Genomic DNA, 23,806 nt, shown 5'->3' with positions numbered 1-23,806 from the left:
TAGGTCTAGCTAGAATTGAACTCTTTAGCTGATTTGTGTACAGATGCTGAGGCTCTTTATTTTATTATTTCTTTTACTGATTTTTCACATGATGGATGTAAGTTTTAATCCTCTAGTTTACCTTCAGCATTTATTGAGTCTTAATGTCTGATCAGCTAAGCAATGGAAGGCCCGAGGAGGTACCATTTTTGGGCTGTACTTAGGACATCAGTTGGCTGTGTGCTTGTATCATGATTCTCCATCGATTAGGTCAAAGCAGAAAAACATGGATGTCTAAAATGTGGCATAACAATAAAACATGTTATGGAAATCTGTTGTATTAATTTTTTTATACTGTATGATGCCCTGCTCATCTGTTTCTTGTGGGAATTCTAATTTTGTTTGTCATGAAGAAGTTTACAGTTCCACAGCTTATCCTGTTGTGATATAATTTTCAAACATAACATTAATAAGTGGCTTGTTTCCTTATTGACACGCGGTGTCAGTTTGATGCAATATTATTTATTGTTGTGGAAAAAACTTACTAAATAAAAAGGTGTCTTGAGCCATCATGATATATGTAAGAAATCCAAACATGCAAGTCCTTTATTTATACCAACTGGTAGAGTCCCACGTGCTCATTATTGAAGCATTATAGAAATTTAAAAGTTCCATTTACATATCACGACTACAAGCATTTCAAACACTCCAATCAGCATATAGATAAACAGTAATCCAGAAACACACCTCTGCTATCAGGTAAAGCCCCAAAATCATGAGTTATGGGTGATACCTGCTTAAAAGAAACAAGGCTTCTTGTACATAAACTGTTATCAGAAAGCAAAATATCCAATGAAATATTAGACAGTATATGATGTCATTTTCTAATTTCACTGGACCAAATGTCAGTATGTCCTAGTTAAACATGCAGGCAATGTCAAGTACATTTCTCTCTTACAATGTGGTAAGTTTTCGGATTGAGCAGCAGTGCTTGAGTTGCATTCCCATATGGATTTCAGTCTGTCCAGCTCCATAGGATATGCATACATATACTGTTACATAATTGTTGATACAAACTGTGTTGTTGCAGTTACAGTGCAGCTATCTAAGTAGGTTTGTAATTAGTTTAGTGATAGATGCAACTGAGTGCTTAACTCTAATGCTTTGTTGTGCTATACAAAGATTACAGTTATAACATTTTGTTTCACTATAATGATAAGGGTAACTTATAATCACCATGTAAAGTGTTACCCTGGTTTCTTTAACTGCCAGCCTTGTTTCACCCTTATTTTCCTGGATACAGCAATACAGTAATACTGAAGAGAAATAGGAAGACAAATTGTTTTTTTTTCACAGACGGCTCTATTCAGGCACAGCAGAGGTAACACGTAGTCATGCATATATATATATGTTTGCTTTGTAGGTTTGTACACTGACCAGAGAGGACAACCGAACTGTGGGAAAAGTCCCTGAAGAAGAACAACTCCATGTTTTGCCTTTGTACACCGTTTCACTTACAGATGAATTTGGCAGTGAGGAGGGACAACGTCAAAAAATGAAAAATGGTGCTATCCAGGTGCTTTCCAAATTCCGCCGTGAGGTGCGAAAACTGCCAGAGCCAGCAAAGTCATGTCGGCAGCGCAGACTTGAGTCTAAGAAAGCTGCAAGTGAGAAGAGGAAACTTTCTAGAGAAAAGTCCATTGAGACCCCAGAAAAAATCATTAAGACAGACGAGCAACCTGTCCCGCTTCAAGGAGCCCACAAAGGTAAGAAAGCTTCTTGGCACTCTTCATAGAAAGAGCAGAGCATGTCTGTTACAGAACTGCATCTCTAGGTCCTGTTTGCATGTACTGTAGGACCTGTAGGTGCAGCACAGTGCCTCCTTGCATTAAAACAGTTTTTCATTACTTTTCCCAAATTCAGATACAGTAAAACCAGAAATTTAAGGAACCTTGTTTTACTGCGGTCGTAGTAACTGGGATAATTATCTGAGATGATTAAACGTTGTATGTCCTTATTCTTCGACACTTTAGTTATTTTAATTAAATTCAGTTTATTTCTGTATAGCACTCTTCACTGAGTGCAGCCTCAGGGCACTGTAACAAGACATCTGTTTTGTTTATGTTTATAGGCATGCTTACACCTAAGCAAGAAGCAAAACCCACCATCAAAATGGAGCCAAAAGACCCTTTTTCCAAAACCAATGCGGTGCTAGAGAGTTACTCGGTGCTAGGAAACTGCCGCCCCTCAGATCCTTACAGCATGAATAGCGTTTACGCATATCCTTCTTACTATGCAAGATCCAACCTGCCTCCATCTTCTCCCAAATCTGCACCCGTCAATGGCTTCCACCCCAAGTTACCCTTACCATATGGATATTACAATTACCCTCCTAACCACCTGTTCCAGGCACCGTTCATTGGCTGTGACAGTAGGAATAATGGCTGGCCATCAGAAGGGGGTGGCTATGAAAAGAACACGGAGAGCCAAAGGCTAAACCATGGGTATCCTGAATTTTCAGACCAAGCAAATGCTGCTGTCTCTGGAAAACCAGGTTACTCCTCCACATTAAGAGCTTCACATGAATTTTCCCAATCCCTCAATGGTTTCCAGGCAACCAATCAGACTCAAGGAGAACCGACACGTTTTGCAAGTCCCATCATGAGAGCAATTAAGCAAGAGCCTGTGGATTCTGCTTTGTATTCAGACTGTGGTGTAGGGAGATGTACTCCCAAAGGAGATGGAGCCTCAAAGAGTTCCATGCCAGCAGCTAGCCCGAGTCCACAACTTGAGCAGTGGCCTAGCCACAAAATGAATGGGAGCATGACTTCAGAGAACACTTGGAACAGCAATCTCAACTCTAAGTTTTCTAGTGGGGCGCAGCGGGCCCCAGGCTCGTGGAACTCTCCATCGCCTTTTAGTCCCAGCCCAAGTCCTTCTGAAGGGAGAATACAACTGGACAAGCAAATGCAACAGCAACAGTGGAATTCAATTCAAAACAGCAAAGGTCTCCATCCTGGATTTACATCTCCTTCCCCAGCACCCTCACCACACCGTTCAAGCACTCCTGGAGTGGGAGCTAGCCTCAAACCAAACAGCATGCCCAGCAGTCCATCACCCATTCCACAAGGAAAGTCATGGAACACAGCTCCAGTGGGATACAGTCTTGGCAACAGTAATGGTGAAAAAACGGCAATAAATAGCAACAAGACACTCGCTGCTGGTGGCTATCCAGAGAAGCTATGGGGCAAAGTAGATGAAAGCAGGGTTCCCACTCCTCTGGGTCTTCATGAGAAAGCCTGGAAATCCTTTGGAGGTTCAGCTGCAGCTGGGGCAGTTGATCCACCAGATCATAATTTGGCTATGACCCCTGTGGAGACCCCTGAGGGAAAGGTGTACCCCAACCCTTTCACAGGGAGTGATGACGACTCCAGAGGAACACCACACAGCACCAAAGTGTGGGGTTCATGTGACTTTCAGAAAGGAGAAGGCCAAGAGAAAGAAATAAAGAGAGAGGAGGAGGAGGAAGAAATATGGTCAGACAGTGAACACAACTTCCTCGATCCTAGCATTGGTGGTGTGGCTGTGGCTCCAGCGCATGGCTCTATATTGATAGAATGTGCACGCAGGGAGCTCCATGCAACCACACCTCTCAAGAAGCCAAACCGTACACACCCTTCCCGTATTTCCTTGGTTTTCTACCAGCACAAAAACCTCAACCAGCCCTGCCATGGTTTGGCCCTGTGGGAGGCCAAAATGAAAGTTCTGGCCGAGCGGGCTCGTCAGAGACAAGAAGAAGCAGCACGTCTTGGTTTGTCCCAGGAAGACATGAAGGCCTATGGGAAGAAGCGCAAATGGGGAGCGAGCAATGCAGCCAGCCCAGCTCCAGAGAGTCAGCCGAAAAAGAAAAAGGATTCCTTGCCCACACGTGTGAGCTCCACTCTAATCACTAACTCCATTATCACAGTATCGTCATATGCCTACACGCAGCTCACTGGACCTTACAGTCGCTGGATTTAACATCTCCTGGATATGATGCAGCAGTCTAGGCTACTAGTATTCTTTTTTGGTTGTAATTTTACCTCAAATTTGGCAGCAAAGATCATCTTTCTTTTTTAGTTTCCTTCTTTTTGATAAAAAGAACATGGCAGGATTTTGTGGTGCTTTACTCTTTCAAATGGAAGAGATTTAAATCCCCCCTGTCTGCTCTACTACTTCACAGTCTCCCCACCTTACTTGGAAACTTCTTCCTATTTTGGAAAAACTAAGTTATTGTCTTTGAAGAAGACGTAATTGGGAGCAAGGGAGTAAGGCAGGGTTGACAGAAGAGATTATATAATAACACGTGTACTCCCTTTGGAAGATAAAGGTGACATTGGGATTCAATAAGAAAGAAAGCTGCAACAAACAAACCTACCGATAACAATGCAACAAGAAACAGTCGCTGGACTTTCCTACTATTTATAACTGTCTCGTTCTGCATTTTATTTGAAAAATCTTGCACATCACAAAAAGAAGGAAAGAAAACAAGCTGCATCCTTGGAAGAGAAATTTTAAAAATCTATTTTAATAGATATTTATTTCAAGATTGCTTTTGGTTTTATTTTCCTTTTCTCAAATCAATGAAAAAAAAAAAAAAAACAGACAGCAAAACAGCACAGTGTGTTGGTCAAAGCGCCTTCACGCCATACCCCGGGAAGGCCTTGGACCTAACGAGTGCTGCAGGCTTTTCTGCGGGCAACTGCGGAGATTTATTTTTTTGTTCTTTTGTCTTAACTTTACTATTTGAACGGAGTGCATCTTGTGCCGAAGTAACATTTTTTTTTTGTTGTTGTTGTTTTTGTTTTTTACATTTGGTCTGTCTCACCCACCCTGTTCTCTAAGGCTTAGACGGACAAACACAGTGCACTGGTCAAAAGTGAAGGAGCTAACTGGACACTAGGTGTGCAAATACATCTCAGAAGCCTGTATTTCTTACAGTGTGTCCCGATATATAAACATGGATATATATATATATATATAGATAGAAATATATATGTGCATATTTATATATTTAGTATACTCAAAACAATGCTGAACGTTCCTTTCACCTTGGCCGCCTTTTCTACAACCAACAGCAGCCCAACAGCAAATCTCTGAGGTTGTCCCCAGGTGTAAAATAGTTGAGCATCGAATAGAAAATGGACACCGACCAAAGCTTTGAGTTTTTGCTTTGTCTCACACACTTACATAACTACAATATGCAGCTACTGTTTTGTTTTGTTTTTTTTTTGTTTGTTTTTTTTTCTTTTTCATTTTTTTGGGTTATTTTACTGGTGCTTTTAACAAATGTCTGAGATCTTTTCTGCTAGTTTTCCTGTTTTCCACACTAATAGGCACAGATGCAAACACAGACATGGAACCCCCTGAAATTCTGTAGTCACCTTGTAGGCTGTTTACAAAACAAACAAAAAAAACAAAAACACAAAAAAACAAAAACACAAAAGTGTCCCAATGCCTTGTTCTCTTTGGGCTTTGGGGCACCCCATCTACCTCCTGACACTCAAACGTCATGACCACGGCACGGCATGCGTCCTTTTGATACTTCGTGAAAGCGTTTTAAACTGAGAAAACGGACAGCTCTCTACTGTTAATCTGAAATGTCACCAGTTTCTAATTTGGAAAATTCTACAGGATGCTTACACAGCATTGGTCTGGAGTTGGTGACTCCGCTGTTGCAGTTTAAACCCCACAAGGTTTCACTTCTGTGTTCTTGCTTGTCTGTGAGGTGCTTCGTTTAACATGCCTGCATTTAGACATAGTGTGGAAAACAAGTGGTGCTCTTAGCAGATGAAAGCGTCTTTGGACTGCTGTCTTTCAAGATGTTTCACAACTCATTTTAATACAGGAAACTCCACTGGTGCCATTTGAATTTACTGTAATACCTTCAGTGTACATGGTGCTCCTTTAACAGCCTACAGTCCTTAAGCGTTGAATGAGAACATAAATCAACCTGCTGAGGAACACGGGTATCGCGTGGCACAGTTTGAATGCAGTAGGCGTACTGTATTAACCAGCGTATAAGCTGAACAGAAGTTTCTGATTCCTGTCTCCCTTAACTGTGAAAGCAAATAAATCTGTTATATGTAGTGCATTTTTAGGATGGGAAATGTATTTGGTGCAGTGTAGGGCCTCCTCTAAGGTGTGAAAAGCAGTGAAGAGTTTACAAAACACTTGCTCGGTTCATTATTGCATGAGAGCCAAAAAATAACAAACAAACAAAAGATGAATGAGTGCACGGCCTAGATAACCGGGTCACTGTGTGACTCACTGAAGCATGGCGGCCACTCTTCTGCAGATCTGCAGCGTTCAGCTATCATGATGGGCGATGCGCTCCACTTCCCTTCCCACTGATTAGGTTTATATAGTTTTGAGAGGTTTTTAGTAAGTTAGGATCACGCACGGGTCACTGGATACTTAGAGTCTTGCTAATTTTACTGTTCCGATGAGTTTGTAACAATATCCTTGATGCTCATCTTTTTAAGCCAGTCCCAATTTCTCTGTGCCTCACTAGAGAGAGTTTTCTAATTTGATGTTTTAAGAAACCCAACAGGAAGCAGAGCTATTTGGCATGCACGTTGTCCCGGTGGTGCTGGACACACTCACTTTGGTATAGAGGAGCTTTCGAGAGGGGTGCTGGTTGAGCATGTGGCAGGTATGTAAGTGGCATCTCTTCTTTAAACAGCTCACCTCTTTGACAGCGTGCATGCCGGCCGCTCACAGAAATGATAACGGACGATTCAGAAGGGCGCCTGTTTATTTGTGCTGGATTCAAAACCACCTTCTCTTTAGCAGTCTTCTCGCTGTCTTCACCTGGAATTTTAAGCCACAAAGGATAATTGTTCCCAATTGGAAGGTACCTCACTCCTGCTCACAAAGTTGGAGGCTCAGAGCAACCGCCTAGTTTGTTTCATAGGATCTGCGTGTGAATGCGAGTCACTAAATCAATGAGAGCCAAGCACGGTAGAATAGTTCAAGTTTTCCAGGGAAGCTCAGATGCACATATTCTGTTCGTTCTTCTTTTTTTTAATCGGAACATGCTTGCTCCAGCATACTCATTCAGGTTCCTGTACAGATAACTCGCTTTATTTTAGGATCACCTCTTTGTGGTGCAATGACGCTGTTAACATTTTAATTTGGACCTTTGAGGCTTGTGGGCTTTCTCCTGTTCGAAAAAAGGTGGCTCCCACGCACTGAGCAGAATTACTGCTTGTAGCAGCATCTCTGCTTAAAAAATGGCGAGGAGGAGACGGCAGCCATTTGCCTCCATGCTGGACGGCAAACTTGGCAAACGCTTACAGGCCGCGTCGACACACACACACACAGCGTGCTTCTTAACAAACACACTCAAGGAGACCCTTTAATATTTGTGCTCTGATTATGTATTTTTTGTTTAAAATTGTAAATACAAAAAAAAAAAAAATATACAAAGCACTTTTAAACTCAGTTTTAAAACAAAATAATGACAACTTGAAGCAAGTTTATTTAACAGAATATTATTGGGAGAATACTGTAAATAGTAGTGCAAGATTATCATGAAAATATAAGAAGAAGATGAAACATAGCATCCAATCACAGTTTTCTATTTTTTTTTGTAAGATATGAGAAAAATTGTAGTACTTTTTCCTGTCATTTTTGCTGTTTATTCTTGTAAGTGTAGGAGTTTTTCATAACACATGTCTAGAAAATAAAAAAAAATGTTCTATGTTGTATTCACTGTTTTTTTTTTTTTAAATTGACGTACAACTTCTATGTGATAAAAATTTATAAGCACTATTATTGAAATGTGTTTCTTTTATTACTGTTGACCTTTGAGTATCCGAAATGAAATTCCAAGGCCCGCTAGATTTAAAAAAGTGGAATTGACAGAGGCGTGTTCAGTTCAGCTGGCATTGGGCATGCGGCAGAGTCAATGAGAGACGCCCGGGGCGGGGCGGGAAGGGTGGCACTAGGGTGGCTTAGCCAGGTGGTGCTAGTGGTGTTGTGAAACCAGCCGAGCAGGCATTTGGTCGTGTTTGTATAGCCTGTAAGCTCTCACCTCTCCAAAAATGTTAGTGCACTATAGAGCAGCATTAACACATTAATAATAATAAGAAGAAGAATACGTTTTATTTACGTAGTGCTTTTCCCTTGCTCAAGGCGCTTATTCTGCATAACCCTCACCCGTTTGTTGAGCTGTGTACTTTGAACTTGTAGACTGTGGTGCTCCTCCAGTATTTACTGTATCATGAATAATGGACTTTGACTTCCGACATTAAATCACTCTGGAATGAGCCAAACCGAAGAAGAACAGTAAAACAGCATAAAGGCATTGCTGCTGTGATGAGCGAGTTAGTGAGTGAGTGAGTGAGTGAGTGAATGAAAACACTTGAGTTTTACTCTCTTTTTGCCTTTAATCTCTCTTGATGTTATAGCAAATATATCATTGTTTCGCTGTCCATGCCAATATTTGACAACATTTGCTAACTGGACATTAAGAACACAAGACTTAATGTTTCTGTCCCAACAAAATTAATCTGCACTCTACCTGCAACTACTTTTGTTACTGCTATTATTACATTTTTAATTTTTTGTATCTTTGAAATTCTGTGTCTCTAGAACATTAGTCGGCAGCTACATTTTTCGGAGTACGTTCATGAATGTTGTCATTTTAAACTGATACTCTTTTTTTAATTGGTGAAGAATCCTCCCCATTGGTTGTGCTGGGCTAATCCTTCAGTGCTTTTCCACTTCAGTGCTTTCCATTCAACAGTTCTGATTTTGATTTTCTACTAAAAGAGACCTTTTAAAAAAATGATTCTAGTCTCTTTTAAAGTTGCCCTCTTTATGCTTTTCTCTCCAGATGTAGTGAAGCACTCTGTAGCTGTTATGCCACACCGTGTCTCTGTTTTCACAATCAGCCATGCGTTCTGTCCATTTCCATTTTTTAGTCAGTCGCTTAATTCTCTTTGACGAACGTGCTCTTGTTGGTGGTTCTTTTTTGTTATAACTTTGGCTGATGTTTCATTATGATGCAGAGTTTTGGGAGCCAGAGCAGCAGTGGCCTTGAATGTGAGGAGTGTTGGCATTACACGCACTAAGCCAATTTAGAGTCACCCGTCCACTTAAAAACACAGCTGGGTAACACAGGGAGAACATATAAAGCCCACAAAGATGGTCCCCAGCCATGAATCAGACAAGCCAGCAAGTGGATGCCATCTATTTTAATAAAGTTGCCCATCTGTATTAGCGATTTTGTGCTCCAATCCACACTGATTGTAATGATTGTCATTTTTAAATGATTTTAAGGGCAAATTCTCATTGCATTAAAGAATCAAGTGAATTACATTTTAAATGAAACAATACGGCGTATATAACAATCTCATTGAAAGGAGTTTCCCAGAAGTTAAAGACTTGCACGGTGGCATTGCAGACATGCAGCTGATGACAGCATTGAAATAGGGTTACCCGCTAAGATAGCAAAGAGTAAAGGGTCCGGAATGCTTAAATTACATCGAGCCCACCCTCGTCCCCTGATTAGACTAACAGCTAGTTAACCAGAGCACTAGCAACACTCACACTAGGGCAGCATTAGACGTTGGGCTGGTGTAAGAAGACCATTGAACTTTGGTGGTCAGTCACACCTCACTACTGCTCCTATGGGCCGAGGTGCAAACCAAAACAGACATGTTGAAGTATGCACAGGTGGTCCAGTTGACAATTGGTCGACAAGGCAAAGCAAACATCGCTTTTTTTATTTTAGGCCATCCGAATCACCTTATTTTACTTAATGAACTACAAAAAAAAATAATAGAAAGCAGCTTCCAAATGTACTTTTTGTCCGATCTGCAAAGGTTAAATTGCCTTTTTTGTGATTACCAGACCTTTTGTTGGCAGTGCAGGCCTTCATTACAATCATCTGCCAATTTTTCTGTCGCCCGAGTCTATCTAATGTGCTGCAGGCCCATTGCCAGTAAGTGTTGTCATTGCGCGCAGCCAACAAGTCCAGCCAACGGCTACCCCTCTCTGATTTCCTGCGGAAATCCCTGCTGCTCACTCCTTTGATGCAGCCTGCCTGCTCTCCTTCAGTCTGTGTGGTCCCATTTCATGTAAAATGATGTTATTTGGATCTTGCTAAAAATGGACATTTCAAAAGTTTCTCATCACATATGTTAAGCTTTTCAGGCAAATAAAAATTTGAAATACAAAGATATTCCTTATTCAAAACAATTGATCTCCCATGTTTCTTTGGGAGAGCAGCAATATTAATACGACTGAAAAGAAAAGAATTTATAGTAAATTTTAGTGAATAAAAAGTGCACATGGTGCACATGACAGTCGGCCTTGGAAGACAGTAAAGCTCAGGGATCTCAGCCTTGACATGCCGTCAGTGCCCATTTACGTAATCTGGAGCAGGGAGACAGCATGGAGTGACGTTATGTCCTATTCTTTGGAAAGTCAAGCTACATTTAGGTGACTTGTGGGCGTCTTTGCATTGATGAGAAAAAGCGAGCCTGTGTTATCTTGTGACTTTAAACGTGAGAGGGTTGGGTATGCAGTGTTTTAATTCTGAAACTTGCTCCTGTGCAGCCAGGACATGGTGTAGCTAACTTTAGAGCCCATTAATCACAGTCTCACATAAGCAGACTATACTGAAATATTCATAGAGTATGTTACACACCATATATAGATATGGTATATATAATATGTAGAGAATAAAATACTTTTTAAAAAAAATCTCAAACTACTGTACAGTTAATTAATTTAACAAGTCAAATCGGGCTCAGACCGTACAGTGACAGTGAGAGGGCATCATGAAGTTAACATGAGATGGAATTGTGATCTTCGACATTCCTTAAGACCACTTACTTCTTAGATTGGATTCTAAAGCCCCACTGTAGTTACGTGGTTTTATTTAAATTATTAGTTGGGAGGCATTTTGATTTGGGCGAAATCAATTATGTGGGGCGATGTTTGGAGAGCCGACCTTGCAGTGTTTTCTGAACTAAGGGTAGCAAAGACAGGGTATCGTGATTCTTCAGACATCTTTAAAGACTCAGTAGTGCCCAACATTGTACACCGTGTTAGCACATCAGTGTTTAGATTAGCCGGCTTTGTTTTGTCATTAACTGATAAATCATTTTGAACTAGGAAACAAATTGGCCATCGGTGAGCAGATTGTTGATTTCTTCTGCTCTCGTTTTTCCCTCTTTTCCGTCTATATTGTGGACAACAGCACACAATTCCTTAGCAGTTTCTTCACTTCAGAGAACCTTATAGTAAATTTTACAAGTAAGACAACAATCCACAGAGTTGAGTAGTAACTGGTGCATCCGAATAACCTGACAGGACACTGATAATCGAGCGTCCATATTGAGTCGATAAGTGAAAGAGCAGTAAATCAGGCGGAAAGGAAACATCAGTGTTTCTCTGAATATTTACACCATCTCAAGACATTTCTCTGTTTCTGTGTTAAATGTTTGGAAGTTAGTCCTGTCTTTAAAATTAAATTAAATTAATTGACATTATTAAATGGGACATGCTTGCGTCTTTCTCTCACAATATAATCCCTTACTGTTTTTGTTTCACTGTAAATCTTAAAACTGCAAAATGATCAACGATTTTTTGACTTGTTTTAAAATTTCTCCAACTGAGCTCATGGGCAGCACTAGAAGATAAGCACAGTAAGTGCTTTTAGACACCGGGAAGCAATTTCAAGAATTGCGTAACCACATTGACGGGCGTTTGGGAGAAAACTTTGAAACCTCAAATCAGTTCTCCCATCTGCAGGTCTGCTTTCACTTTACGTCACTCTTGGTTTGTTGTTTGTGGAGTCTCAGATGTAAAGAATGAATAAAAGAAGCAAGTGGAGTGATAGGACTGCCACTGTTGACTTCACTTGCTCTGTTGAGTATTGCAGTGTCTTTGCAGAAGAGTGACCAGAGCTGAAGAAATGTCCCTAAGCTGGTCATCATCACCCCTTTAGTACATACACAGGAGAACAAGTTGTCTCAGTAAGCAGTACCAAATACCCCAGTGGATGGACTGACGCTAGGGGGACCACTCTTAAAGCGAGGGTGGCATCTCACAGAAGAAACCACCAGACTGTGACAAGGTTTCAGTACCTGGCTGGGCCTTCTTTCCATATTCTCCCAGTGTTTGTGTCAGTTTTTTTCCCAGGGTTGCAGGTCTCCCCCCAGAGTCGAAAATGTGTTCAGATTCTTTAGTGGCTTTTGTCAGTGTGTATGAGTTGTGAGTGCCTTCCCTCCCTTACAGGCTTTTTTCCCGAGCTCTGGCTCCCCAAAACTCTGTATTGAAACAAGCAGATGTTGAAAATAAAATGGACAAATCAGTGCGTTGTGTTCTGACCTCCTCGTTGGATCGGATATCCAGTCCTCCGACTGCCCTGTTGGTCGGAACTGTTCATGTTTCCTACTTTCCATCGGCATCTTGACTTGCCAGGTCTCAGTGCTTGGAAATGGGCTCCTGGCTTGTTGATAGTTTAGGCAAAGAGGGACTGAGAAAGTGAGGCTGTTGTGGAATGTCCTGCCTAATTTTTAATGTATATTAATTATTTAAAGTGATTGAAATTAGTGTAGCATTATGAACCCCCACCCCCCCATCCTTCGACTTGGATTGTAATTATGTATATTTAAATCTTTAAACCTCAAATAAAAATACCTCACATTTTGAATCCAGTCAAAAAGCAGACCTCCGATTTGGCAGCACCAGTGTACAAGAATGAAATGTAAGAGCCGGGGGGCTTGTTTTCACTTCAGGGCCAGCGTAGGCCCGCTTCACCATTGACGTAACTCGTGTTTTGTGATTTGGTTCGGTTTTAGTGTTGAGTTTCTTAGCTCCTTAACAAAACTTTGAAAGTCGGCATCACTAAAAAAAAAGCACGCAAAGCCGTTGGCTTCAGAAGAGATTTCTGCCGAGGCCGTCTATGACACAGCGGTCCGCCCATGTCTTATAGATTATTTGTACATGCAGTGTATTGCTTGGCTCACGTCTCGGTATATTCGAAGGGTATGAACATCTCCAGGTTGCTCCTGGCTAGTCAGGGTGGCGTCATTTCTACCTCAGCTGGACATTACAATGTTTGTGCATCGCCTCTTTGTTCTTGCTGGGGCCCTGGAGAGTCAAAGCAGTGTCCCTTGTCACCGGCGACATGGAATGTGTCACTTTCCCAGTGCTTCAGGCTCCCTTGCTTCCTTTTTTGACGTAGTTAAGGGATATTCACTACATGGCCATTCTGTCTGGACACACCTTCTTTGTGTCTGGCTGGGTTTTCCTGACATAACCCACCGGCTACCAGAGACATCAGCATCAGGGTGGAGCCGCAGTGGCCTTCACCGATTGTATCTCTCTTGCTGTGAAGCAGTAGCATGGCAGGGATGACCCTCCGCTGGGCAGGGTGCGGCCAGGATCAATGACTCTTACATATACCCCAAAAGCAGACATTAGCCTGCGTCCGAGCTACCTCAGAGCTGGTGAGAGATGGCCGGCCCGCTTGCTCTTCATGGCTTTGTGTGGCGAGCTTGTATTTCTCTTCCCGTGTGCACAGCATGTTGCCCGAGCTGAATGTAACTGTGAGTTCACCCAGTTTCATACCTAAAAAAAGAATTTCGGTGAGATGGTAAGGTAATAACGGCTGAAAAAACCCAAAGGCCTTAGATTCAAAATTTGCTTGGCTAAAATGAGAGCCGGCCCTAGCCTGGTAGGTACAATTGCCCCGCACGAGGTATTGCTTCCTTTGGAGTCGAACACTTCATACGGCATGGTGGGTGGCACAAAGCTTGAATTCGATTCCCGAGCCGGTCAGTGTCTTGTGTGAATTTTGAAATGTTTTCCAGTTACCTTCCGTAACCCAAAAGCGTACGTCTGAAGTAAACTGGATTGGCCTAATATGAGTGAACCGGAGTGTGTCCTGCAACGAACCCGTAACAGAGAGCAGGCTTCAGAGCCGCTTTGATGGGCCGCGTGGATTCAAAAGAACTTTTCTCTTGGTATGTTCGTTCCCATTGACTGAGCACATTTTGAAACTAAACCCTTCAGATGAACTCGCGGCCAAAGAACTACTGTCCCCGTGAAGTGGGTGTGGAGGCTCATCTACCTGTCCTGAGCAGCCATGACACCCAAGTGAAGGACAAAGACAAATGAAACAGAAAGATGACTTGGGCCCCCTGTGTCGCCAGGCCGGTACTGCTTTGATCCACGATCACACCCCCCCCCACCACGTTTTACTGCAGGCCATGATTCAGGGACGTTTTCTGAATTGTTCGATGTTGATTTAAGCTGTTTTGTTTTGTTTTTTTTTATTTTAATATTAATATTAACAAATATTATCAACCACCAAGGAGGTAAAAAAAAAAAAAACAAAACACAACAACTATTGCAAATCCCCCCCCCACCCCCCTACCCGACACACAGGCACACCTTACCGAGCGAGCGAGCGAGCGACGTCGGGCAGGGTCCTTGTGTCCACTTTAACACGCAACAGTACGCTGTTCCTTTTTTTATATAGAAACTCTTCTTTCGGATAATAGTAATAGTAAATAATAACAATAATGTTAAAACTTTATGCTCATTTTAGATGTATTTAAAATTTATATATATATATTAAGGAGAAAAAAAGGCAAAAGCGCTGACTAGAGAACTGAATCGAGGCTGAGCTATGGAAGCCTAATGCAGTACAGTCTTGTAGTGAAATTGTAGTTTTAAACTCCTGCTTTCTTGTCTCTTTTGAGTTAGTATGATGAATGCGAAGCGCTAAAGTAACAAGTGCGCCCAATCGGGGGGCAGCTTGTCGAGTCATACTTGAAACGAGATTTGATGAATTCGTACATTCAGATATTGGTTGGCTTGTGACTGTGGCTACTTGAAAATGTTTTGTTTTGTTCTGCTTTTCTTTTTGTTTTTTGATTTCCAACAGGGACTGGGTTTAGGGGTACTGAGGGGGGATTCGATTAATGAATTGTAAACAGAAATGTTCTGACGCAATGAGTTCAATGTGTATTAAAATGTAGATACTAGAACAATAAATTTATGCCAATAATTTTATTTTGTATATTATTTTTTACTTTTTTTCATTTGGTTTTCTGTTGTATTTTCCTTTCCAGACTGTCCTCTATTGTGTGTTTGGTGACAATGTTATGATTTTAGTACCTTTTGAAGAATGACAAATGATTTTTTGAATAATTTGTTTGAATTTTTTTTTGTATTTTATTGTATTGTACACAAACATCTGGTATTATTCCTGATAACTTTGAAATATTGTGGGTGTTTTAATAAATTTTATATTTATTTTTTGCACTCAAAAGAATTGTCTTTGTGCGTTGTGTGTGGCCGCCATTGGTCTGCCATTCTGCTGGTGACAGGTCGGTCGGCCGTCGTCATCCCGTTGAGCTCCGACACTCCTATGGCTCTCCTCCCACTTTGAGGTTTGCTACAATGAAGGGGTGAGTAGGGGGGGGCTTGAGGACCTGGGGGTCTTGTGCACGAGTGAGGGAGGTACTGATTGTGAAGGGGACGCTCCAGTCGGCTCAGCTTTGGTGGGCTCAGTGGCCTGCTCTCGTCAAAGGTGTTTCTGATGCTCAGCCCCATCCTGAACACCGCGCGTTAGTCAGACCTGATTGAAGTGTTTAAAATGATGAAGGGAGTTAGTCCGCTGGCTTTAAAGCGCGTTCATCAAGAACACGGGGATACAGTTGGAGACTTGTTAGGGGAAATCTGACACAAACATTAGGAAGTTATTCTTTACACAGAGAATCAGAGACACTTGGAATAAGTTACTACCAAGTAGTGTGGTGGACAGAAGGACTTACAGAACTCGACTCGATTTCATTGTGCAGGTTTTAGGTGGAGAGCGATGGTGTTGGCCTGAATGTCTGCTCTTGTCAAATTGTTCTGATGTTCAGCCCGATCCTGAACATTACATGTCGGCCAGACCTGAAAGTGTGAATTTCATTGTACTGTTGTGTTATCATGGGACTCGAGTTAAACCCTCGGACAAGACATTCGATTAACCGATCAGACCCCTTAAGAGAAGGATTAAGGAGTAACAGTGGACTCTAAGCTATCGACTTCCAGACAGTGTTCAGAAGTCATTAAGAAGACTAGCAGAATGTCAGGTTATATAGCGCCCTGATGTGTGAAGTACAAGTCACAGGAGGTTCTGCTCATCCTTTATAACGCACTGGTGAGGCCTCATCTGGAGTACTGGGTGCAGTTTTGGTCTCCAGGCTACAAAAAGGACATAGCAGGAGCTACAAAAGGTCCAGAGAAGAGCAACTAGGCTGAGTCCAGGGCTACAGGGGATGCATTAGGAGGAAAGATTAAAAGAGCTGAGCATTTACATTTTAAATAAGTTTAAATACAAGAAGATTAAGACGAGACATAACACACTGAAGTGTTTAAAATTATGAAGGCTATCAGTACAGAGCAGCGATTCTCAACCTTTTTCTCCTTGTGAACTCCTTCAAAAAACCAGAATAAATTGGCGAACCCCCTGTGCAGTCATCACGATATAGTAAATAAAACAATAAAATTGGATTGTTATTAAAATTTATTTTCCATATTGAATAATAAATGGTTCATAATGAAAAACCTAAACATAATCGTAAAACATTTACAGACAAACATTAATAAAACTAAAGTGATAGCTACAAAAAAATAAATCAATAAGACAGAACATTGATGATAGTAAAGCTGAAAACAAAACGGAATTCTCTTCAATGTCAAGGAATGCCAGCTGGGTCTTAGCTAACTTTGGTTAAACTCGAAAAATAACTCAGTGGGATATTTGTGCCTGTTTGGTGGAACAAAGAAATTCAAAATTTGGTTCGATGTCTGAAAGTTTGAGTCTTAGATCAGGTTCTGCCGTTAATCTGTGTCTGTACTTATTTTTCAGGTAAGTGATGGTAGAAAATCCTTTTTCTCACACAGATATGTTGTACTAAAGGGTAATAAAACTTTAATGGCTTCTTCTGACACAACAGGATATTCATTTCTTACACTGAGCTATCTATCATGCACACTGAAAATGGTGACACCTGGGCCTTGTGAAGACAGATTTAAATCATTTAATTTAGAAAAAATGTCAGCTAAGTATGCAAGTTTTTGCAGCCAAAGAATATTGAATATCGAATATACAAGAGGACAAATGAAAAGGATGGTCAAGAAAGAAAGCTTCAACTTCAGACTTCAATTCAAGCAAGCGGGTCAAAACTTTGCCACGAGAAAGCCATCTAACTTCTGTATGGAGTAGTAAAGAAACGTCAAGGCTTCCAAAGTCCTCACAAAGCGCCTGGGACAGACGAGAGTTTGTAGCACGCGATTTTATAAAATTTACACAATTTACAGCGTCAGTTAAAACATTGTCCAACTCTACAGGAATACGTTTACATGCCAGTATTTGTCTTATGAATTCTCGTTGATCTTCTTTACTCGCGCCACATTGATTTTGTACCATCTGTGCGTACACCCAAGCAAAAAGACCAGTTTAGGCCATTTCTTTCAAAATAGCCATTGATCATATCGAAAATTGCTTCTCCTGTCGTAGTGGTTTTCAGAGGTTTTGCAAATAATACATCTTGAATGGAATTCTTAAAAATATTTCTAATATAAACAGGCAATACTGTGGCGTTTGCTACATCAGTCGACTCGTCAAGTTGGATCGTGAAATAATTCAATTTTATTCTTTTCAAAAGTTCACTTTCCATATCATTTGCCAAATCATGAATTCTTTGCGACACTGTGTTGTTTGATAACGGAGCCAGGTCAATTTTCTTTGTCGCCTTTTCTCCGAGCACACACTTCATGATGTCTTTCACACTCAGTCCAACCAAATCTTCTGCCACTGTATGTGCTTGTCCAGATCTTGCAATTCTGTAACTTACTTGAGATGTTGCCTCAAGAGCATTTTTACTGTCTGCGTTTGAAGCTGACAGGAAAGAAGAAACACAACACTTCTTATTACCTGCTCATTTTCTTTTAAGTACTCCACAGGTTTATCCTTGTACGTTGGATGTTTCGTTTCGATGTGTCTACGAAGAAGTGATGGTTTTAAACTGCTGTTGGCCAGGACTTCATTACAAATTACACAAAGCAGTTTAGGTTCTGACTCATTCCCATTTGTAAATAGTCGCGGTCATATTTTCGTTTCTTCTCTTTTGTCTTACAATGTTCGCCTATTTTTTCCTTGCTTTCAGTCTGGAGAGACGACAGCTCACGACAATACTTTCAGTATCGTCACTCTGTGTTGGTACCAAATCAGGGACTGAAGCAGAAGAAGAAGCAATTGATTGCTCGTCCAGCTTTTTGTCAGACTTGATAAAACTACTCGTTTTTAACCATTGATCCATAATAAAATTACAGAGTAATAATTATTCACTTTCACATTCGACGTGCGCACGTTTAAGTAAAAAGTCTGTATCGTAATTTATTTACACACACTATGCACTACCAATTTATCTTATTAAAATCACTCGTGGCTCTTAAGCGTGTCGTACGATTCAATTCGACTCTACTCTCCCTTGTCTGATTGCGGCGTTTTTATATCAGCAGACGTTATTTTCGTTCTTTCGAGCGCATTCAGGGTTCTCGGTTCGCTGAATTGGAAGTTTCCAGATCATACGAGAATGTACACGCATTGCCAGCAGCGTAGCGTCTCATCACGTTACAGATTGTTAACTGTTGTGACTCAACAATTTTACGGAATCTTCCGTCGCAATGCGTAAATGACTGAGGTAATATTCATGAATTTGACATTTAATTGATTTGTTGACCCATTTTTATTATTGTATTATTAAGAGTACTGTGAAGAGATTTGCTTACATTTAATATTTTGTTATATTTTTTATGTTTGGGATTTAAAAATTCCGCCATTACAGTATTTTTTTTGCAAACCCCTTTTATAAAGCATGCAAACCACCGGTTGGGAATCACTGGTACAGAGGATCGAGACGGTTATTTTAAAATGAGTTCATCAAGAACATGGAGACACCGTTGGAAACTTGTTAAGGGTAAATTTCAGACGAACATTAGGAAGTATTTCTTTTCACAGAGAACCATAGACACTTGGAATAAGCCATCAAGCAGTGTGGTGGACAGGAGGACTTTAAGGACTTTCAGAACTCAACGTGTTTAGGTGGAGAGCGATGGCATTGGGCTGAATGGTCTGCTCTTGTCAAAGGTTTTTCTGATGTTCAGCCCCATCCTGAACATTGCAGACCTGAAAGTGTGAATTTCACTGTACTCTTTCTTGTATTATCACAGAATGACTGGAGCTCACCGTGTTGGCTACTGGACTGGTCTTCTCTCACACCTTGTGTATGTATAACTGGTGCCTACAGTGCCTGTCGCTCCTCAGTACCCCCCACAGAAACTCGCTATCTTCAGAGTGAACATCATACGTGTGTTTCACCTAAATGTTACTTTGGTCCCCAGGAACACCCTAGACACATGAAGGCTGACGCATCCTTTGATTTCATGCCATGTACCAACCTGCCATGTCTTACTTGTGCCACGCTGTTCCACTGTTGGGGTCCTCAACTGCACCAGGTGCCCTGTATTTACTTTATTACTTCCATCACTCTAAATAGAAATTTAAAAGCTGTGTGGTATTTAATTTTAAAGTTGAATAATACTAATAGAAGAAAGTATAATAAAACTAAGACTGTCAAGTCAGGATGTGTGTCGTCTTGTAAAGCTCAGCAGCCATTTCAGAGGCGGATGTTGTTCTCCGCGCTTTTGGATTCATCATTCGGGCGATGAGTTGTGTTCTGCGATGTCCAGATGAATGCTGCCTCTTCTTCCTTCCCGCTCTGTTTTGATCCCTCCGACAGGCTGTTACTTATATTAAAAATGCTCATAGTGATGGTACACACATATGATTGGCTAGCTGGTCTGGTGAAGGATGGCTCTGAAAAAAAGCTTTGATCCTCATACCTATCTGTGCAATCTCTCATCTCTCATTGTTTAGTTACGCTGTAACCTGTGTGGCCGGTTTACACTAATAGGACCATAAATTACTTCGATCACAAGACAGAGGAGCATAAAGTTCTGCATTGGTAGACGTGATGGTCACATGGAAGAAAGAATGCAGAAGTAGTTAGAAAAGGTGGCTGCAGGGTAGATTGCCTTTGTAAATTAAAAATTTCCTTTATAGTTCATCGTGAACAAGCTGAGGGGGGGAAAGGCTGCAGGGATCTGTGGTGTCTGGAGTGAACTTCTCCAGGCTGGTGGTAAGGCTGTCCTCCTGGCATTGAAAACAATCTTTGCTTCCATTTGGGAGACTGGCATCTTCCCATCTGACTGGAAAACGGGACTTGTCGTCCTTATCTGGAAAGGGAAGGGTGATCACCTGGATTGTAGCAACTACAGGGGGATAACATTGCTCTCGGTGCCGAGTAAGGTCCTTGCTAGGGTCGTCCTCAATAGGATCCGTGATCACTTGCTCACCTACCAGCGACCTGACTAGTCTGGTTTTATGCCTAAGAAGTCTACCATTAACCGCATCCTGGCACTGAGAGTTCTCATGGAGCGCAAACGCGAATATCGGCAGAGTTTCTTTGCAGCCTTTGTCGATTTTCGCAAAGCGTTCGACTCAGTTGATCGCGCTGCCCTGTGGGACATCCTGAGGATTCGCGGGATCCCCTCGAGGTTGCTGGATATCATGGCTGGCCTGTACACTGGTACTGTGAGTGCTGTGCAGAGTGGAGGCAAACCCTCTGTGTTTTTCCCAGTTGATTCTGGGGTTCGTCAGGTGTGTGTTCTGCTCCTACTCTGTTCAATGCTTGTATGGACAGGGTGTTGGGCAAGGTCATGGGGTCCAGCGGCTGTGGGGCATCTGTTGGTGAAGAAATATTCACAGATCTTGACGATACTGTGATCTTCGCGGAGTCAATGGAGGCTCTGATCGGGGCGCTCGAGAGACTGAGCGAGGAGTCCGAGTGACTGGGCTTACGAGTGTCCTGATAAAAACCTTTAATGACCTCTTGGGCACAGCCATCAGCAGTGTCTCTGTTTGCAGAGTGTTGACCTTGTCGAGAGGTTTACTTACCTTGCCAGTGATGTTCATGTCTCTGGTGACTCTTTCTATGAAGTCAGTAGACGGATTGGGAGAGCATGGGGGGGTCATGAGGTTGCTGGAAAGGGGTGTGTGGCGCTTCCTATATCTATGCAAAAGGACGAAGGTCTAAGTCTTTAGAGTCCTGGTGCTTCCTGTCTTGCTATATGGTTGCGAGACATGGACGCTATCTAGTGACCTGAGACAAAGACTGGACTCCTCTGGTACCGTGTCTCTCCAGAAAATCCTTGGGTACCGTTGGTTTGACTTTGTGTCGAATGAGTGGTTGCTCATGGAGTCCCGATTGAGGCACATTACCTGCATTGTGAGGGAGAGTCAGTTATGGCAGTACGGCCATGTGGCGCATTTCCCAGAGGATGATCCAGCTCGTAAGATCCTCATTGTTGGGGACATGAGTGGCTGGACCAAGCCAAGGGGTTGCCCACATAACACCTGGCATCGGCAGATAGAGGGGCATTTCCAGAGGGTGGGACTGGACTGCGTGTCTGCCTGGGGGGTTGCCAACTGGGATCCCAAGGTGTTTCGTCGTGCAGTGGGTGCGGTAACACATTGTACCAGTGCGTGCTCCCCAACTTCACTTGATAGTTCATCGTAATTCGTTTGGGCAAAATGTGAGTAGTCTGCAGTTTGAATAAATTTGATTCTTATCCTCCAGGAGCGCTTTGTCATCCTGGTATTACAACAATGAGAACTACTAAAGGCTGTGAGCTCTGGGCAGTGGCCCAAAGAAGGAGATCTTGGGTACCAGGGGCTCAATAGGCTTCCAGTTCAAAGTTGCTGGGCTCGCCGTCTGTGGTGAAGTGAGGAGTTTTTTCCCCAAATAGAGCCGCTGCTTCTCCAATGTCACAAACACGCTTTTGAAAAGTTTTTCTTCTTGAAAATTCTTTGGTGATTACAAAAACATATGAAGTGTGACAAACAAGAGGAGACCATCCAGTCCATAAGCCAGTCTCAATCCACTGGACTGATTCCCTTCCTAATTTTCACCACTTCAATCAGGTCTCCTCTTAATATCCTGTTTATTTAAACTGTAACGACTCAGCTCTTTCAATCTTTGCTCCTAATTCAACTCCTGTAGCCCTGGACTCAGCCTAGTTGCTCTTCTCTGGACCTTTTCTAGCGCTGCTATGTCCTTTAAGTAGCCTGGAGACCAAAACTGCACCCAGAACTCCAGATGAGGCCTCACCAGTGTGTTATAAATATTGAACAGAACCTCCTGTGACTTGTACTCCACACATCAGGGCGCTATATAATCTAACATTCTGTTAGCCTTCTTAATGGCGTCTGAACACTTGTCTGCCAGTTGATAGTGTCCAGTCCACTATGATTCCCAGTTACTTGTCATAAAAGATCTGATCAGTAAACCAAATGTTTTCATCAGTTTTATATAAAGAGGGCGCAAAAATATCTTAGTAGGGTCGACAAATGGTTTGTGTGCCGCACTTCTCTGCCCTGAAGTGACCAAGTCTTGTTATTGGAAGGGGACTCTTAGCACGCCTGTCCCATTCGCAAGACTTGGTCTACTGAACTGCAGTCTTACTAGCAGGGCCGCTGCTTAAGACCACCTCTCATGTTCCACTTGTACTGTTAGATGTGTACAAAGGAGAGGAAATCACAGTTTTACAAAAAAGCAGTCGGTGATAGGAAGACTTAAAGATCAGTCAGCCAAACCCCGTAAGATACACCCAGAAATGCTCAGGTGGCAAAATCTTCATTGTCCAGTGTAGTTTGGCATTTGCATTTATTTAAAGTATGCATTGTTAATTTTTATATTAACATTTCTTTCTATTGAACACTTTATTTTGGGAATTTTGATTGTCTGATTTTCATAGGCAGCACCATTTTGGAGCTTTTTGTTGATAGAATGCTGCACAAGGTCAGGCACGTGTGACGTGAGCTCTGTGGTATAACATAGATAGATAGATAGATAGATAGATAGATAGATAGATAGATAGATAGATAGATAGATAGATAGATAGTCTCCCATTTGAGTGACACACACAGTGATGGTGTAGTTTGTGGTTCTCACGTGTCGCCCTTTGATTTTTGTTGAATTTTGATGGTCCGCCCAGACCAGGCCATTAACAGCTCAGCTCTCATCAGGGAGGATGTAATGGAAGTGAATGAATGACTGAACGGCAAATTCAGTTACTTCTGCTACATCACTGGTTGCTGACTGATAATTTATTTTGTGAGGACCACCACTAATGTGTAGCATCCACGTGGATGATGTGATGGCAGCCACTTTTGTGCCAACATTCTCACCACAAGTTAGCTGTTAGGTGGCGAAGTGCTCAGAGATAGATAGCCAATCAGAGACAGGGGAGGATTAGGGGGGCAGAATTACTAGGCCGTGGTGGGCAATTGGACATCGGGGTACACCTTACTCTTTTGGAAGGATGCCCAGAGATCTTTTATGACCACAGAGAGTCAGGACCTCAGTTTTACGTCTCATCTGAAGGACGGCACCATTTTTACTGCCCAGTGTCCATCACTGCCCTGGAGCATTGAGATCCTCATTCAGACCTCAGGGTAAGCGCCCCCTGCTGGACTCACCAACACCTCTTCCGCAGCAAGCCAAGCTTTTCCTGGCTGGTCTCCCATCCAAGTACTGGCTGAACCCTGAACATAGGTAGCTTCAGGTGGATGACTAGTTATGGAGTGCAGGTGGTGCGGCTGCATTAACGTTCAGTTCTCAGCATCACCAATGACTTCATT

The 23,806-nt window shown here is 42.1% G+C and overlaps 1 protein-coding gene across 3 annotated transcripts in view; it reads left to right on the top strand.

The window, feature by feature from the left end:
* Positions 1-6,233, top strand: part of tet3 (tet methylcytosine dioxygenase 3) — a 141,107-nt gene extending 134,874 nt beyond the window's left edge. For all 3 annotated transcript variants that reach the window (XM_051924417.1, XM_028798725.2, XM_028798741.2), the window contains exons 9-10: positions 1,403-1,745; positions 2,111-6,233. In XM_051924417.1, the coding sequence (XP_051780377.1) occupies positions 1,403-1,745; positions 2,111-3,999 (2,232 nt within the window). In that variant the 3' untranslated portion in view covers positions 4,000-6,233. The remainder of the gene's footprint in view (positions 1-1,402; positions 1,746-2,110) is intronic.
* The last annotated feature ends 17,573 nt before the right edge of the window (positions 6,234-23,806 follow it).

The sequence above is a fragment of the Erpetoichthys calabaricus genome, chromosome 1, assembly GCF_900747795.2.
Source record: "Erpetoichthys calabaricus chromosome 1, fErpCal1.3, whole genome shotgun sequence".
Taxonomy (NCBI): Eukaryota; Metazoa; Chordata; class Cladistia; order Polypteriformes; family Polypteridae; genus Erpetoichthys; species Erpetoichthys calabaricus.
Note: the sequence above shows the minus strand (reverse complement) of the source record. Positions and strands in the feature narration are given on the sequence as shown.